Raw genomic sequence first — 19,833 nt, forward strand, 5'->3', positions numbered from 1 at the left:
AGCGAGATACACGCATATGCATATGTACACGCACGCATTCACACAAGATTTAAATCCAATCATATGGAGCATCTTGGGTCGAGTTTAGGGATGGCCGATGTTTAAAAAAAGCATCGACAATCAAATAATCGATTTTCAAAAATAACGGTTTTTTAAAAATCGATTATGTCTGAAAAAATCGATAATAATCGATTATTTCGTATTTTTTAATATTAAATTAATGGCATTTTCGAATATTGCGAGCAGTGAATACGGGTTAATTGCTCTGAAGGGAGATAGGTAGATAGATTACTAAAGATCATTAACCAATCACAGCTATTTTTTTGAAGAATGAGACTGTTCCAGAATACGCAAATGTACATACCGTTGCTAAACCATTGTGATTCAATTAGCGATAAGCTAATTGATGCTTTGGATTAATCAATCAATGCAGCCGGCTGACAAATTGTTTAACTCTGATTGGTTAATCCCAATCAGTTTCCCAATCGAGTTTACAAAGTAAACCTGTAAAGTCGGATCTACACTGGTCGTATCATGACGTCGCAAGTCGTAAGTCGTAGGCAATATTTGATCAATCATGGTTGATTATTTTTGAAATAATCGACTATGGTTGGTCAATTTGCTTACGACTTACGACTTGCGACTTACGACGTTACGATACGATCAATGTAGATCTAGCTTGTGATTGGTCAATTTCTTAAATCTTATGCCTTAAGTCCCCTTAAAATCTCATTGTAGATGCATCTCATTGTAGACCGCATAAGGGCTGCGGTCAAGAAGACGCTGAGAATGCTTCGAACAAAGACATATAAATATATATATAAATAGACCCAGCGTTCTGTAAGTGGAGTTGTCAGCGTCTTCTAAAGGATAGAATATGGAGTAAAGTGCTGTCTCCGTCACTCGGCCGGTCTGGAGGGGGAACTTGGAGGGGAACTTAGCACGATCATACGCGGTGCGACCTCTAAATTCCCCCTCCAGACGGAGTGACGGAGACAGCACCTTACTCCATATTGTTGTCTTTTAGAAGACGCGGACAACTCCACTCACAGAACGCTGGGTCGATTTATATACACGGTGGGCCATTTTAATCGATGCACTCGAATATCTCGAAAACAGCACTCTTCAGAAAGAAATGTTTCAAACAAAAATTGTAGGGTGTGAAGGGGGACATAAGATGGTAGCATTGGTTTGACCTTGGAAAGTCATTTGAAGGTCACATAAAAGTGACCTTCAATTTCTTAAATTGAACCCACTATTTTTCATTACATATTCTTGTAGCTTATCTCGAGAGCTTTCCAAAACACTACAGACAAATGTTTTTTCATTAAATACTTTTTGAGTTATAAGGCTTCAAAGTTTGCAGTACTTCGATATAAAATGCAAAATATCTCGTAAAATATTTAGTTTTCGGTCTTACCCTAATACTTTTATGCACAGGATAATGAGACAAAACTATTGGTGCAAAGAAAACGTATGATTGTTTATGATAAAAAATGTGTAATTTGCAATGCACTTTTTGTTATAAACAATCATGCGTTTTCTTTGCACCAATAGTTTTGTCTCATTATCCTGTGCATAAAAGTATTAGGGTAAGACTACCAAAAACTAAATATTTTACGAGATATTTTGCATTTTATATCGAAGTACTGCAAACTTTGAAGCCTTATAACTCAAAAAGTACTTAATGAAAAAACATTTGTCTGGAGTGTTTTGGAAAGCTCTCGCGATAAGCTACAAGAATATGTAATGAAAAATAGTGGGTTCAATTTAAGAAATTGAAGGTGACTTTTATGTGACCTTCAAATGACTTTCCAAGGTCAAACCAATGCTACCATCTCATGTCCCCCTTCACACCCTACAATTTTTGTTTGAAACATTTCTTTCTGAAGAGTGCTGTTTTCGAGATATTCGAGTGCATCGATTAAAATGGCCCACCGTGTATATGTCTATGGCTTCGAAGCGTTTTGATTATTCAATAAGCTACTTTATCGAATTTTGAACATAACCTTACGAAAAGTTATGTTAGTAAAATCTAGTGATAAATTTAGTAACATCGAGAAGAAAAAATATCGATATAACAATTAATCGAACATAAAAACATCGGATAAATAATCGATTCCTTAATAAAAAGAGCATCGATATTCAAATAATGGATGATTTTTGCCCATTTCTAATCGAGTACTTTAATTTCTTTTATTGAAAAAATTTTTTTCGATAATTTATTGTTGAATTGCAGATTTTATAAGGAAAGGCCCATTTTGCAACATTTTCTTCAAAACAGTATAACTTTATTAAAAAAGGTCGTAGAAAATTGTTTAAAATATGGATTTGTTAAGAAATAAATGAGCTTCAAAACTCATACATTTGTGTATTAGCGTGTAGATTCTCCTGAGCAGCGCATCAGTTGAAAAAAATTTGTTTCCCATTTTTCGAAGGCTATCTTCAACGTCCGCCATTTTATAAAACATTTTTTGTAATTCCAATTTGGTTTTCTTGATTTTTAAGAGAAATGTTCGAGCTTTTATTTGAACTTCATTTCATCTCGATACGATGATTTTCTGCTGATTTGTCGCTATTTAAAAATGTGAAAAAATTGTATTAAAATTTAGTAGCCCATTTTTTTTGCGGGTGAGTGTATATACAGGGTATTTCAGACCACACGTATCACCCATTTGAAAACTAGAGAAGTGGTTATTTAAAAAAAGTGAAAACATTTTCTTTATAAATCGAGTACACTCTATCGAATGATGATATTTTCAACTTCTGATTCCGGCCAAAAATAGGCGTTTTAGACCGGAAGTGCATTTTTTCAAATGAAACCTTTATTTTTCATTGCATATTCTTGTATCTTCCCTCGAGAGCTTTCCAAAACACTATAATAAATTATTTTTTCATGAAGTACTTTTCGAGTTATGAAGCTTGAAGTTATTTCTTAATTTTATATTAACCATAAAATATCTTGTAAAATATTCATTTTTCGATTATCTTACCTATATTTTTATGTACAAAATAATGAGAGGAATTAATTGGTGCAAAGAAGACACATAATTGTTTCTATGAAAAAATATGTAATTTGCAATTAAACAAATTCCATATTTTTTCTTAAAAACAACTGTATGTTTTCTTTACACCAATTGATTCCTCTCATTATTTTGTAAATAAAAGTATTAAGGTAAGACAATCGAAAAATTAATATTTTACAAGATATTTTATGGTTTCATGATTTATGTAAAATTAAGAAATGATTTCAAGCTTCATAACTCGAAAAGTATTTCATGGAAAAATAATTTATTATAGTGTTTTGGAAAGTTCTCAAGGTAAGGTACAAGAGTATGTAATAAAAAATAGGGAGTTCCATTTAAAAAAATGCACTTCCGGTCTGAATCGCCTATTTCCGGCCGGAATCAGAAGTTGAAAATATCACCGTTCGATAGAACGCATCCGATTTATAGAGAAAATGTTTTTATTTTTTTTGAAATAATCACTTCTCTAGTTTTTAAGTGGGTGGTACGAGTGGTCTGAAACACCCTCTGTGTGTGTGTGTGTGTGTGTGTGTGTGTGTGTGTGTGTGTGTGTGTGTACATATATACATATACATATATATACGTATATACATATACAGGGTGTCCCATTTTAATGCCCCACCCCAAATAACTTTCTTATTTTTAATTTTAGAAAAAGATGTTTCAGACAAAAGTTGTATGGTTTCGAGGGGGACATAAGATGGTACCATTAATTTGATCTTGAAGAGTCACATGAAGGTTACGTGAAGATCATTTTCAATTTCTTAAATGGAACACCCTATATATTTTTGCATATTCTTGTAGCTTATCTCGAGAGCTTTCCAAAACACTATAATTTAGTTAGTTTTCATCAAGTACGTTTCGAGTAATGAGGCTTGAAATCATTTCTTAATTTTACATAAACCATAAAATATCTTGTAAAATATTCATTTTTTGATTATCTTACCTTAATACTTTTATGTACAAAATAATGAGAGAAATCCATTGGTGCAAAGAAAACATACAGTTGTTTTTAAGAAAAAAATATGTAATTTGCAATTAACAATTCCATATTTTTTCTTAAAAACAACTGTATGTTTTCTTTGCACCAATGGATTTCTCTCATTATTTTGTACATAAAAGTATTAAGGTAAGATAATCAAAAAATGAATATTTTACAAGATATTTTATGGTTTATGTAAAATTAAGAAATGATTTCAAGCCTCATTACTCGAAACGTACTTGATGAAAAAATGTTTATTTATAGTGTTTTGGAAAGCTCTCGAGATAAGCTACAAGAATATGCAAAAATATATAGGGTGTTCCATTTAAGAAATTGAAAATGATCTTCACGTAACCTTCATGTGACTCTTCAAGATCAAATTAATGGTACCATCTTATGTCCCCCTCGAAACCATACAACTTTTGTCTGAAACATCTTTTTCTAAAATTAAAAATAAGAAAGTTATTTGGGGTGGGGCATTAAAATGGGACACCCTGTATGTATATATATATATATATATATATATACAGGGTGTCCTTCCATAGATGTCCGAGCAAATATCTCGCAACTGGTTGAAGTTACATGAAAGTGTAATAAGAGAAATTTGCACGGCTCTGAGTCAGCTACAAAATGCAAGTAAAAATTTTTTTTTACTCGTGTCCTTTTCGAGTTACGTAGGTCAACATAGTTTTTTTAAATGGATACCTATAATTTTTTTTGCATATTTATAGTAGGAGTCATTTGCAATCAAAATCATATGTAGTAAAAAATTGCTACTATGCATCGTTTACGAGATAAGCGGCATCTTAAGTATTAAAGTATTTGGTTTTCCAGACCACAATTTGAAAGACAAGATTCAGACTACATAATATTTTGAAGTCGGTTACGTCGAACATGATCTTCAACTCGTCAAAATACGACTGCTTGATTTGTAAATAAAATATTTGTATAGCACGGAGTATAAATTACAGTACAGTGAATCTGTTAGTCAGTTGTCTACGTATTTTCAATGAATATGTATGTTATACGTATGTTATACATTGTAGACGAAAATAACGATGTTTACAATTACTGGAAAGTGTGATATGCTCGAGATATGGCATTTAAGTATGCGTAATGAAAATGAAGCACGATTACTCTATGAACAAAAATATCCAGAACGAAGGATTCCAAACAGTCGAACATTTCGATGAGTTGAAAATCAATTACGTCAAACAGGATCGCTAACAAGACAGCAGCGTTCAATCAGAACAGATGAAGAAAAAGAGACAAATGTGCTATTAAGTTTTATTGAAAACAGACGTACATCCATAAGAGCAGTAGCACGTAATTTAGAAGTATCAAAAAATTACGTGCACGCTGTATTAAAGAAATACAAATACAAACCGTTTCGTGATAATCTAATGCAATTCTTACACGAAGGAGATGCAGATCGTCGATTAATGTTCTGCCATTGGCTTCGAGTTAACTATCGCATTGACATTGATTTTCTTAAAAAAATATTATGGTCTGACGAATCTTGTTTTTCAAATTATGGTATGGAAAACCGACATAACTTGCATACTTGGTCCGATGTGAATCCACATGCGACAAGAGATAGAGGTTTTCAACGCAGATTTTCGGTGAACGTGTGGTGCGGAATCATCGAAACGAAAATTATTGGACCTTTCTTTTTCAATGGTCATCTTAATAGGAACAGATATTTGGAATTTTTGCAAACTACTTTCTCAGAATATTTACGCGATCTTCCGTTATTAATCTTTCGAGACATTATTTTTCAACAAGATGGTGCTCCAGCACACAATACACGTGCTGTAGTCAACTTTTTAAATGATAGATTCTCTAATCGTTGGATGGATACTAATGGTCCTATGCGATGGCCACCGAGGTCTCCGGACTTGACACCTTGCGATTTTTTTCTTTGGGGTATATTAAGGACACTGTCTATGCAACTATTCCTGAAAATGAAGAAGATTTACGATATAAGATCACAAGAGCTGTTGAAGGCATTACAGCAGAAATGTTGCAGTCAACAATGGAAAACGTTATAAAACGCGTTGAATGCTGCATCGAACATGATGGTAAAACTTTCGAGCAATTTATGTATTAATAAATGTTTCATGAAAAAACAATGTTTGTTTACTTTCTTAATCTCTTTGACATTCCAAACCACGTTCAAAAATACTTACAATCCAATTTACTACTTTAATACTTAAGATGCCGATTATCTCGTAAACGATGCATAGTAGCAATTTTTTACTACATATGATTTTGATTGCAAATTACTCCTACTATATAAATATGCAAAAAAAATTATAGGTATCCATTTAAAAAAACTATATTGACCTACGTAACTCGAAAAGGTCACGAGTAAAAAAAAAAATTTTACTTGCATTTTATAGCTGACTCAGAGCCGTGCAAATTTCTCTTATTACACTTTCATGTAACTTCAACCAGTTGCGAGATATTTGCTCGGACATCTATGGAAGGACACCCTGTATATATACATAATAGAAATTTACATATAATATATAAAGTAATATGTACAGGGCGATTCTGAACAAGCGTTCGTCTTTAAAATATCAAATTCTTGAATGAAATTCTTGAATTCTAAGACGATATTTCCTCTTGCAAAATTTTACCTGGAGCTTAGTTTTTAAAATATAAAGGAAAATAGTTTACTTATTACGGAACGAGTATTAAAGGTAGGCAGGGACGGCGTGATGCATCGTCCGATATAGGCGATTATGCGGGGCGCACGCCGCGATCAGCTGATTGCTGTACGCGATGAGCAGCAATCAGTGTGTGTGCGCGCGCGCGCGTGTGTGTGTGTGAATGTACACGCATATACATATGCACGTTAATTCTATCTCTCTTTCTCTCTCTCTCTCTCTCTCTCTCTCTCTCTCTTTCTCACTCACTTATTATTTATTCTTACCTTGTGAATAGAGATTCATATGACGATAAATGATTGTTACACATGTAACACATTATTGATAACAATGAGATATTGTTCTAATACACACACATACACTCTGACACATCGTGTTGGACGAAAGCGAAGTTTTTCCTTCACTTTTATCGTATTTACTTACGAATTTACTCACGTACTTAATAACTCACGATCGATAAAAATTTACTACCGATTACTAACGATTTATAAACGATTAATGCACTCAATTACTAACCACATACTTGTTATAAATTAATTATAAAAACGACACGAGAAAAAGAAACATGTTAACAATGTACCGCGCGCGAACGCGGTACTCGATGCGAAAATGCGCGACGTGACGATCGTCGACAACAAGCAGGTTAGGTTGGTACTAGCGCCTGGGATTTAGCGCTGCCGAACGTGCATATATGGTATTACGCGATATAAATCGTTAATAATTGGTAGTAAATTTTTATCGATCCTGAATGATTAAATGCGTGAGTAAATACGATAAAAAAGGAAAAAACTTTTCTTTCGTCTAACACGATGTGTCAGAGTATATGTGTGTGTGTATTAGGACAATGTCTCATTGTTATCAACAATGTGTTACATGTGTAACAATCATTTATCGTCATATGAATCTCTATTCACAAGGTAAGAATAAATAATAAGTGAGTGAGAGAGGGAGTGAGAGAGGGAAAGAAAGAGAGACAGAATTAACGTGCATGTGTGTATATGCGTGTACATTCACACACACGCACGCACGCACGCACGCACGCACGCACGCACGCACTTATTGCTACTCATCGCATATAGTAATCAGCTGATCGCGGCGTGCATCCCGCGTAATCACCTATATCAGACAGTGCATCACACCGTCCCTGCCTACCTCTTGTACTCGTTCGGTAATAAGTAAACTATTTTCCTTTATAGTTTATAAACTAAACTCCGGGCAAAATTTTGCAAAAGGAAATATCGTCTTAGAATTCATTCAAAAATTTGATATTTTAAAGACGAACGCTTGTTCAGAATCATTCTGTGTGTGTATATATATATATATATATATATATATATATATATATACAATATATAGAGTGTCCCAAAAGTCCTTGACCGGTCAAATATTTCATAAACTATGCATTTTAGAAAGAAATGTTTCAGACAAAAGATATATGGCTTGAAGGGGGCCATCAGATAGTGGCAATGATTTGACATGATAGAGTCATTTGAAGATCATCACGTGAAGATCATCGTCAATTTCTTAAATGGAACACCATATCTTTTTATTACATATTCGTGTAGCTTATCTCGAGAGCTTTCCAAAACACTATAATAAAGTATTTCTTCATTAAGTACTTTTCGAGGAATATCTTTATGAGGAATATCTTGTAAAATATTCTTTTTCCGATTATCTTATCTAATAATTTTATGTACAAAATAATGAAAGGAATCAATTGGTGTAAAGAAAAAACATAGTTGTTTTTAAGAAAAAATATGGAATTGTTAATTGCACATTATATATTTTTTCTTAAAAACAACTTTATGTTTTCGTTACACCAATTAATTTCTCTCATTATTTTGTACATAAAAGTATTAAGGTAAGATAATCGAAAAATGAATATTTTACAAGATATTTTACGGTTTATGTAAAATTAAGAAATGATTTCAAGCCTCATAACTCGAAAAGTACTCAATGAAGAAATACTTTATTATAGTGTTTTGGGAAGCTCTTGAGATAAGCTGCACGAATATCTAATAAAAAATAGGGAGTTCTATTTAAAAAATTAACGGTGATCTTCACGTGACTTTCAAATGACTCTCCCATGTCAAATCATTGCCACTATCTGATGGGCCCCTTCAAGCCGCATAACTTTTGTCTGAAACATTTTTTTCTAAAGTGCTTAGTTTATAAAATATTCGACCGGTCCGGAACTTTTGAGACACTCTGTATACAGGGTGTCCCATTTTAAGTATCCACCCCAAATATATCTCTCATTTTTTATTTTAAAGAAAAATGGTTCAGACATATTTTATATGATTTCGAGGGAGCCATAAGATGGTTCCATTGATTTGACCTTGAAGAGTCATTTGAAGGTCACATGAAGGTTATCTCAATTTTTTTAAATGGCACCCCTTACTTTTTATTAGATATTCTCGTAGCTGACCTCGAGAGCTTTCCAAAACACTATAATCAAATGTTTTTTCGTAAAGTACTTTTCGAGTTATAAAGCTCCAAATTTACAAAATTTTGATAAAAATACAAAATACAGGGTCCATTATGAAAGTAATGCGCATGATTTTATTGTGACGCGAATATCCATCGCAGTATGGTAAAATGAGTCGGGAAATGTAGTGTGGGGTGTGGCCTTCCAAGGCAGCCGATCGTCAGTTTGCTCCGAGCAGCCCGAGTGGAAAGACGTGCATCCGCGTGAAGTGTGTTTTTCGTCTTTGTAACACGGTGCGATGCAGAGTTCGCTTGAACAGCGATACGCCATCAAGTTTTGCGTGAGGCTTGGAAAGAATGCAACCGAAACATTCCAGATGCTTCAAGAGGCGTTTAAGGAAAACTGCATTTCAAGGTCACAGTCCGGGAGGTGGCACAAGGCGATCTCCTCCCGGCCCTCCTTGAACGCCTCTGCAAAACTTGATGGCGTATCGCTGTTCAAGCGAACTCTGCATCGCACCGTGTTACAAAGACGAAAAACACACTTCACGCGGATGCACGTCTTTCCACTCGGGCTGCTCGGAGCAAACTGACGATCGGCTGCCTTGGAAGGCCACACCCCACACTACATTTCCCGACTCATCTTACCATACTGCGATGGATATTCGCGTCACAATAAAATCATGCGCATTACTTTCATAATGGACCCTGTATTTCGTAAAACATTCACTTTCCGATAGTTTTATCTTACATGATCTAGCCAGTCAAGGCAAGATCCGAGCATGATCTAGCCAGTCAAGGCAAGATCCGAGCATGATCCAGCCAGTGAAGGCGAGATCCTGTATTGCCTGATAATCAATGAACTGTAAAAATTGTGCAATTGTCAATTCTTTTAATGAAACAAATATCAAGAGGCTTATTTCAAATTTCTTATTTGGGCAACATTCGGTATTCTGGCGAAGTCTCAGACAGACGCATATTATTATCCATTGACTTTTTTTTGATAAGACTGGAATTTTTGGTATGTTGGCGCTTTTTTTCTTTATAATTATGGCTGCTTATCCACCAAATGAAATTGTGAACATGATTCGCATTTTGGGTGAGGGAATAATTACTCGGCAGCAAAAAGGCTTTATGCTGAAAGATTTCCAGACAGACGCCATCCTGATAGGAAAGTAATAAAAAGACTCTGCGACGGAGCTGAACAGAATTTTCTTAGAAAAAACCGGCGAAAATCGGGTACTGATGAAGTCACATCATTGACTGTTATAGGTGCCGTTGCTTTGAATCCTCAAATCTCTACGAGACAAATTGAGAGGTAACACGGTATATTTAAATCAACAGCCAATCGTGTGCTCAAGCTCAATAAGTTTCACCCATATCACATTCATCTAACTCAGCAGGAAGAGAGGGACTGCCAACGCTGTGTATGTTTTTGTAACTGGGCTCGAGATCAAATCCAACAAAATCCCCGGTTCATTGTTGATACGCTTTTTTCTGATGAAGCCACGTTTTGTAATAGAGGAGGCGTTAATAGACATAACTGACATTATTATTCAGATGCTAATCCACATTGGCAGAGAAGCCAAGAGTTCCAACGGCAGTGGTCTATTAACGTTTGGGCAGGCATCCTGGGAGATGTTATTGTTGGTCCATATTTTTTTGAAGAAAATCTCAATGCGGCAGTCTATCTAAGATTTCTTCAAAATGACCTGCCCAACCTCTTGAGACATGCTGACAATGATTTATTCAGACGAATGTGGTTTCCAACAAGATGCAGCACCGGCTCATAGATCTCGAGCCGTTACACAATATTTAAACAATAAATTCCCGAATAGGTGGATTGGTATAGGTAGCCTATACCAATCCACCTATTCGGGAATCTATTGTTTAAATATTGTATGGTGAGTATAGGGAGTTCAAGAATGGCCCCCAAGATCACCCGACTTGTCGCCCCTAGATTTTTATTTCTAGGGCTACATTAGAGATATAGTTTATTCGCAAAAGCCTACAACCGTTGAAAATATGAAAAACCGGATCAGACAGGCTTGCAGAAATATTAATGTAGGTGTTCTTGAAAAAGTTAGGGACGACTTTCACCATGGATTAGAGCTATGCAAGTAAATGGCCAAGTTTTTGAACACTTAAAGTAATTGTACACAAAAGAAGATCTTGCCTTGACTGGCTGTATCATGTTCGGATCTTGCCTTGACTGGCTGGATCATGCTCGGATCGTGCCTTGACTGGCTGGATCATGTAAGATAAGACTATCGGAAAGTGAATGTTTTACGAAATATTTGGTACTTTTATCAAAATTTTGTAAATTTGAAGCTTTATAATTCGAAAAGTACTTTACGAAAAAACATTTGATTATAGTGTTTTGGAAAGCTCTCGAGGTCAGCTACAAGAATATGTAACAAAAAATAAGGAGTGCCATTTAAAAAAATTGAGGTAACCTTCACGTGACCATCAAATGACTCTTCATGGTCAAATCAATGGTACCGTCTTATGGCCCCTTCGAAACCATACAAAACATGTTTGAACCATTTTTCTCTAACATGAAAAATGAGAGAGATATTTAGGGTGGACACTTAAAATGGGACATCCTGTATATGAGAGAAAATTGTTTTAATCATATTACTTTATATGTAAATTTCTATTTTTTATATTCTTCTATTAGTAGCAAAATTTCTAATTCTATATGATTAAAAAATATTGAAGATCGAAGTTATATATATTCATTTATTAGGTTCATTTATTACTTTAATAATAAAATTAATATTACAATCGTAAAATAATATCGTAAAATAAAATCGTAAAATAAATTCGTAAAATAAAATAGTAAAATAAAATTTATCTATCTCGGTTTCTGATTTTATAAAACTGATTTATAACTTTGTTTAGTAAAAATTTCTCTGATTTTTATACAATATTATTTTATTTAAAAAATGATATAATAAATATTAATCGTCTTTTATATTTCTGATATTTTTGTACCTGTATTTCATAAAGAGGTGGTGGCGGAGGCGGCGGTAATCTACGATGTTTGGACTGTGATAAAGATTGCATTTTATTCGTCATCAAAGTATCAAAACATTTGAGAATGTTTTCATCACTCCTGGTCCATGAAAAAGTGTGCAACGTATGAGAATCAGTTGATGCAGGTTCTTTTTTGAGACTGTGATTGGATGAACAGATCGCACTACTGTATAGTGAACTCGTATTAGCAGCATAATGACTATTTAGATTGTTATGTAATAGATAATTACCACCAGAATTGTCCGTGTCACTAACACTTAAATTTTTATTAGATGCATATTTAGATTGCGAGGAAAAGGAAGAACCGGAAAGATAAGGCGTACTACGATACATTACTGAAGATTTGCTAAAAGATGGATATGGCGGTGGTGGATAGGCAGCCATAGCTGCCAGAAGAGAACCCTGCTTAGCATCGATATATTCCTGTTTCGACACTGCTGGATCTTTTAACGGAAACATAACATAGTCAACATCAGAATAAAGTTGTTGTTTGTATTGTTCTATTTGTGATCGAGTAATTTGATTTGTATAAACAGTCGTCAGACTGGATTGCGGTTGGAGTGGTAACGGAGTCGGTGATGGCGGCGGTGGTGGTTGTCGCGGATATACCATTGGTGGTGGAGGTGGTGTTGGTGGTGTTGTCAAGTATGGTAAAAGCATTGAACCATTTTGAGAGGCATGTACGTCCAGATAATTGTTTGGACCTACCACGAGAGCTGCAACCGGAGCATGTACTGGAGTAGGTTTCATTTTATCACCTGGATAAGTAGGAGGTTGGATTCTAGGTGGTGATTTTAGTGTGAGAATTGCTGTAGCATCATTAGTGGTTTTTATAATTCTCGGGATGGGATCAAACACCATTGACATATCGGGATAAGACGATGGTGGCGGTGGTGGTTCTCGTGGCATTATCGCATCGTTTCGTGGCGGTGTGGGCGGCGGTATTTGAATTCTTTCTCGTTGTGAGGTATACGGAGGCGGTGGCGGATTAATCCGTCTAGGTGGCAATGGAATAAAGTCATCTCGAATGATGTTATACGGTGGTAGTGGTGGTGGTGGTTCTCGTTCTCGATCTAATTTCGGTATGCTCGATTTCTTCTGAACATTAATTGTCACGTAATCAATATTTTCTATCGGATACAATGACTGTAGTGGCAGTTGTTGATCACTGTCCATGCTAAGTGTTTGTAGCTGTGGATGCGGCGGAGGCGGTGGCATAGTCACGTAATCGCAATCTGAATCCATAGAATTGCTGATGGTCTTACGTGGAGGATATCGACCAACTATTAAATCTGATAATTCGTCGGCCGATAGAAGTGGTCTCGCGCTGGACGGATCACTTCCGTCACCTCGAAAGCTGCCCGTACTGAGTATGCTGTTGCTGCGTGAGCGTGAATTCTCGAGTTGTTGATTTAGTGAAACTTCATCGTCATCTTTACAAATACTATATATTGGTTCTTGATCTTCTGTGCCAACGTCCTCAGTATAAACATCACTTCCAGATTGCAACCCGCTAATAGTATAAAAGCCAGACGTAACAGATACTTCGTCGGTAATGGATTGAACACATCCAAGAACACAAACATCGCTTGCGGCCGAAGACTCATTGGTCTCACTAGTAGGTAAATATAAATCATCGTCGATTCTTTCATCCTGTATTTCATTGCTTCTTAACGTATATATACCACTCGTCTCGCTCGCAATATCGATACCTAAAACATTATTCGAAGTTTATTATTGGCAAGCTAGATATTGATTTGTTCCTAATATATTTATATCAAATAGAATAAAATATATTAAAAATGATATATCTGCAAATTTTACTTAATTAATAAAATTTCCCATTTCAATTTTTGTGAATTTTGTAAAAATAAAAAATATTTTAACAATTTTCTATTAGATGTTCAATAAATACTGTTCAATAATATGTAACGTAATAAATAACAAATATAAATTACCTATATTAGTGCAGAAATTTACTTGCATATTTCGATTAGATTTCATGATTTAATCCTATTGGCTCCTTTCTCTTTTCGCATATTAGCAATAAATCATCAGATGTGTGTATTAAGAAGTGTAGCACTTATATTATTAGATTTAGGAATGTTCGTATACAGGGTGATTCAAAATAACCTCTGTGTCCGAAAAATGACACATTGTTGAGTCAATTCTAAGACGATTTTTTCTTTTGCAAAATTTCGTCCGAAGCTTAGTTTTGGAATTATTAAAGAAAGTAGTTAACGCATGACGGGTCAGATACAAGAGGCAGGCAAGGGTGACGCGATTCACCGTCAGACGCGGGCGCTTACGCGGGGCGCCTGCTGCGATCAGCTGGTCGCTATACACATACAGACACACATGCGAACACATACATTCTCTCTCTGTCTGCTGTTTGTCTGTCTGTCTGTCTGTCTGTCTCTCTCTCTCTCTCTCTTTCTCTCTCTGCTGTCTCTCTCTCTCTCTCTCTGCTGTCTCTCTCTCTCTGCTGTCTCTCTCTCTCTCTCTCTCTCTCTCTTTCATTCTCTCACTCACCTGTATTTTTTTTTTACGAGAGAAGGGAAAATGTATTTTATGCATATCCACCGGTCGATCCAGTGAGTTATGTGGGACTCGAGTACGAAGTCGAATTACCAACTCGGTACTCCCTACCCACTAAAAACCTCTCTCTTTTCACGAATTTTCTTTGACACACTGTCCTTCCCGAGATCCGTTTTGACATAACGTCAAAAAATAGTTATTATTACCTTGTTTGATGACTTCTGATGTATTGCTGTAATTGCTTGAAGGAGAAATGAATTTTCCAATAGATCGTACGTTCTCAAATTTAACGTAGATATCACGTTGCACAAGACAGAAATCCACACTAAATTATTAACTGAAAGTTTTTCTTCTTTCATGAACTGCATTCTTTTATAAACTTTAACATAACCACATTTATTTACTCACTCGATGAGACGAGAAATTTACTGATGACTCTATCACTAATCACTATTAATCACTGTCGAATAATAACTGTTGGCGATTAAAAATCACTCGATAAAAGAAACACGCACGGACACGTTACTACACGACGCGACAATGCGACGATAATTAGTCGGCGACTGCAAGAAGTTTTTTGTCATAGTAGATTGCAGTAGTAATAATATTAATATGTTAAATGTTTATTATGTTTACCGCATTCTTGAATCGAACACATGAACGTTCAATAACGCCAGTAGTACCTTAACCTACCGCAACCTACTATGACAAAAAACTTGCTTGCAGTTGCCGAGTAATTATCGTCGCATTGTCGCGTCGTCGCGTCGTGTAGTAACGTGTCCGTGCGTGTTTCTTTTATCGAGTGATTTTTAATCGCCAACAGTTATTATTCGACAGCGATTAATAGTGATAGAGTCATTAGTAAATTTCTCGTCTCGTCGAGTGAGTAAATAAATGTGATTACGTTAAAGTTTATAAAAGAATGCAGTTCATGAAAGAAGAAAAACTTTCAGTTAATAATTTCTATCTTGTGCAACGTGATATCTACTCTTAAGTCTGAAATCTGAGAACGAACGATCTATCAGAAAATTTATTTCTTCTTCAAGCAATTACAGCAATACATCAGAAGTCATCGAACAAGGTAATAATAACTATTTTTTGACATTATGTGAAAACGAATCTCGGGAAGGACAGAGGGACAGTATATGTATAAAATTCGTGAAAAGAGAGGGGTTTTTAGTGGGTAATACCGAGTTGGTAATTCGACTTGGTACTCGAGTCCCACCTAACTCACTGGATGGACCGGTGGGTATACATAAAATGCATTTTCCCCTTTCTCGTAAAAAAAAAAAAAATTACAGGTGAATGAGCGAATGAAAGAGAGAGAGAGAGAGAGAGGGGGGGAGAGAGAGAGAGAGAGAGACAGCAGAGAGAGAGAGACAGCAGAGAGAGAGAGAGAGACAGCAGAGAGAGAGAGAGAGACAGCAGAGAGAGAAAGAGAGAGACAGACAGACAGCAGACAGAGAGAGAATGTATGTGTTCGCATGTGTGTCTGTATGTGTATAGCGACCAGCTGATCGCAGCAGGCGCCCCGTGTAAGCGCCCGCGTCTGACGGTGAATCGCGTCACCCTTGCCTGCCTCTTGTATCTGACCCGTCATGCGTTAACTACTTTCTTTAATAATTCGAAAACTAAGCTTCGGACGAAATTTTGCAAAAGTAAAAATCGTCTTAGAATTGACTCAATAATGTGTCATTTCACGGACACAGGGGTTATTTTGAATCACCCTGTATAATAAGATTAATTTGCATGATAATAAGGCATGTTTAATAATAAAAGAATATTTTTTTAATAACATGGCGAATATTTGAAATTAATTTTTTTTCTAAGAAACTTACTATATGTCACGGAATATGTGGAATCTATTATTTCTTAATTATAATTACATTGTTATGTCCTGTAAACTTCATATTTTTTTCTTCCATGGAACATTATATTTTAATAGGTTTAAAAACTAAACAATAAGAAAGAGGTGAAATCTAACAAAAGAATTACAAACGACTTAACTCCATTTAGACTTAAACTCCATTTAATGTTTAATTAATGTTCTAAAATATAATCAAAGACTGAGACACAAGAATAACAATTCCTTAAGTACGAAATATTGCATGCTCTAAGAATAAAATGGCAAAACTACACATCATCACGTTTGTGAAATTGAGAACTTAATCTTAAAATATTAGATACTCCTCAAAGTTTAGTCAAGTTTATCGAATATTAAAAAATTGGATGTAAAAAATCGAAACAGAAAGATTTAAAAAAAAAAGGCAACAGAAAAAATGAAATAAAGTAACTATGGCTCTAAGTAATAATCATTTACTTAATGATGCATATATTCGCTTAACAGATCTTTATATGACAGTCAAAATTCAGATAAAATTTTAAGAAGTAATAAACATATAAATTTTATATTGTAAGTTTCTCCACGAATACAAATTATAATTTAATGTACTATTTCAAATAAGAATTTGACTTACTCAAATTCTGCAGACTTCCTATTTTCAAAGAATAGTCTAATTCGTTAGATATTTGTAGTTATTCTATTTGTTAACCCTTATTATTATAATTAACCAAGAGAAAAAGTTGCTACTAAATCTCGAATTAAACCATGTCTTTATGGAAGGAATACATTATAGAAAAGATACTAGAACATCTCTCGAAAGCCGCAGATTTTTTTCGTTTATTCGTTATTAAAATATTTTATTTGCAGTGCGGTTTGGTATTTTTCTTAATGAATTATTCTTATTATTCCTATTATTCAATAGTGCTATCATATTTTTACTGTTTTAATGCTCCGAATTAATCGGTACTGCAATTCTTCATTGTTTTTAGCTCTCACTATTAGAGTATATATCAATAACTCTATAAAACTCACTATCAGTGTAAATCCATCAGAAAGTGAAAAAGCAGATAAATCTATCAGAAAGTGGAAAAGCAGATTATGGTAGAGCAAATTTGTATCTCTCTCTCTCACTATCGACCATAACTCAAATTATTGCAATCAAGATTCTCTTTCTTTTTATTTGGATCAACGCAGTCAACAAATAGTGAATCCTTTTATTGTTTAAATTTTTTACTCCAGCAGAAATTTCCTAACTATCACGCTTTTCCGTTGTTTTACTCTTTAATTTTATCTTCACCATTTTCCAGGTTTAATTATTTATATAGCTAATAAAAAGATCCGTTTTTTATTAAATTTATTCAGATTTCAGTTCTTACAGATGTTATTAAGGACATCAGTTTGAGTAATATTGTAAAGGTTTTAATTGATGCTCGTTGATTATTAAAAAATTATTAATAAAAAAACTTTTTAAATCAAGTGTAATTATTCTTCTCTAGAGAAAGTTAAGATAAAACTGCTGGAATACAGCTCCAATATAATGACCTTAATCTTGACATATGTTGTCATGATTCTGACTTTCAAAAGATTTTGCCGTCGCTAAATTTCGCGTTTATTGCAACAGTGATATTGATAGATCTTGCTTCGCGTGGAAAGTTGCAAATCTATATAGGATCGTATGTATACATGATATCCAAAAATTACGTATAATTCGTGAAACTTTTTTTGTTTATATGTTTTTAATAAACAACAAGCACCGATTAAAACTTTCACAATCACATTTACATTAATTAAAGTGATCTTGATAACATATATTACACAGAATTATTGAACTCACACATGACCGCCTTTGAAGAATTATCCTTAACTTTCTTTCATACGCCATTTCTCAAGTTTAGCTACTTTTTATAGCCTTTTTTCTTAATTTTCTGTATACTGGTCACATTTAAATATTTTAGCAAATGGACTGACGATGCTTTTTCTTAATTTTTCTTGTGCTACAGATTTATTTTTATAGTTAATAGATCTGTGGCAGTTCTTTCCCTCTCTTGTTTTGTGTTTCCCTCTCTCTCTCTTTTCTTTTTCTCTTTCTATTCCATATTACCTTTTCTTGATTTTTAGAAATATTTTTTCCATCTTTATCACATTTCTTTTTTTTCTTCTTTAATGTACTTTAGTCAGGTTTCACAATCACTTAAAAGAATATTTGTCATCTGCAAGTTTAAATAATTCCACAGAATTATTTACTTCTGTCCCTTTTGTTGTTATAATATCTGTTTTTTTTTCTATCTTATGATGGTTCTCTATTTTTCTTTTCACTCCCTAATAGCAAAAATTATTCCTTCTTTCCACTAATATTTTATGTAAGCAGTCTTTTTAATTTTAATAATTTATAATAAGGACCTTGCAAGAATTTAATGGAAAATGGCTGAACTCGAATTGGCTGAATTTTTTATATGTTTGGTTAAAACATTCTAATTAGAAGAGTGAAAAGTTTCAATAGACACAACTCTTGAAAAAACACTTGTGCCAATTGTTGTGTATAATGTTTTGAGTCATAGGGCTTTATGTAAAGTGATTCATTTTAATCTTAACAGGCAAATCTTTTGAAAAATATGCGAAATACGAACAAATGTTTCAGATAGAAGTTATATGGTTTTAAAGGAGACATAAGATGGTGTCATTAATTTAACCTTAGTTACTTGAAGGTCACGTGAAGTGTTTTCTTTACACCAATTAATTTCTCTCATTATTTTGTACATAAAAGCATTAAGGTATTAAGATAAGATAATCGAAAAATGAATATTTTACAAGATATTTTACGGTTTATGTAAAATTAAGAAACGATTTCAAGGCTCATAACTCGGAAAGTACTTAATCAAAACTAACTTAATTATAATATTTTGGAAAGCTCTCGAGATAAGCTATAAGAATATCTAATAAAAAATAGGCAGTTCCATTTAAAAAATTAAGGGTGACTTTCACGTTACCTTCCCCCCGAATGGGTCTCCACCTTGGCGTGGTGAAGGTGCTTACGGTCGCATCCGGGCCCATCAGTTAAGGGGTGGAGACGGGGGCCAACGAAGAAGGACTCCCCCAAGCCAAGGTGTTAAAGAAACCGTGACGACGGTTGCGTAGCGCAGGGGGTGCTGCGTCTCGAACGGTTCCTCCGGATACCGGGCGACTTCCGGAGTATACAACCAAGCCCCAGCCATTCGCGGCTCTGGTTGGGTGATATCGCGCATCCGTGGTTCTCGTGGGACGAAAATAAGCAGTACTAATACAAACATACGTACGATAACAACTACG

General features: G+C 34.6%; 1 protein-coding gene across 1 annotated transcript in view; it reads right to left on the reverse strand.

The window, feature by feature from the left end:
* LOC105254218 (protein expanded) overlaps positions 1 to 19,578 on the reverse strand; it is a 45,964-nt gene extending 26,386 nt beyond the window's left edge. The window contains exons 1-2 of the mRNA XM_025408504.1: positions 19,515 to 19,578; positions 12,105 to 13,858 (exon numbers count right to left, since the gene is read on the reverse strand). Of these exons, the coding sequence (XP_025264289.1) occupies positions 12,105 to 13,858; positions 19,515 to 19,578 (1,818 nt within the window). The remainder of the gene's footprint in view (positions 1 to 12,104; positions 13,859 to 19,514) is intronic.
* Positions 19,579 to 19,833: the final 255 nt, after the last annotated feature.

Source organism: Camponotus floridanus, unplaced genomic scaffold (genome assembly GCF_003227725.1).
Source record: "Camponotus floridanus strain SB8 unplaced genomic scaffold, Cflo_v7.5 scaffold211, whole genome shotgun sequence".
Classification (NCBI taxonomy): Eukaryota; Metazoa; Arthropoda; class Insecta; order Hymenoptera; family Formicidae; genus Camponotus; species Camponotus floridanus.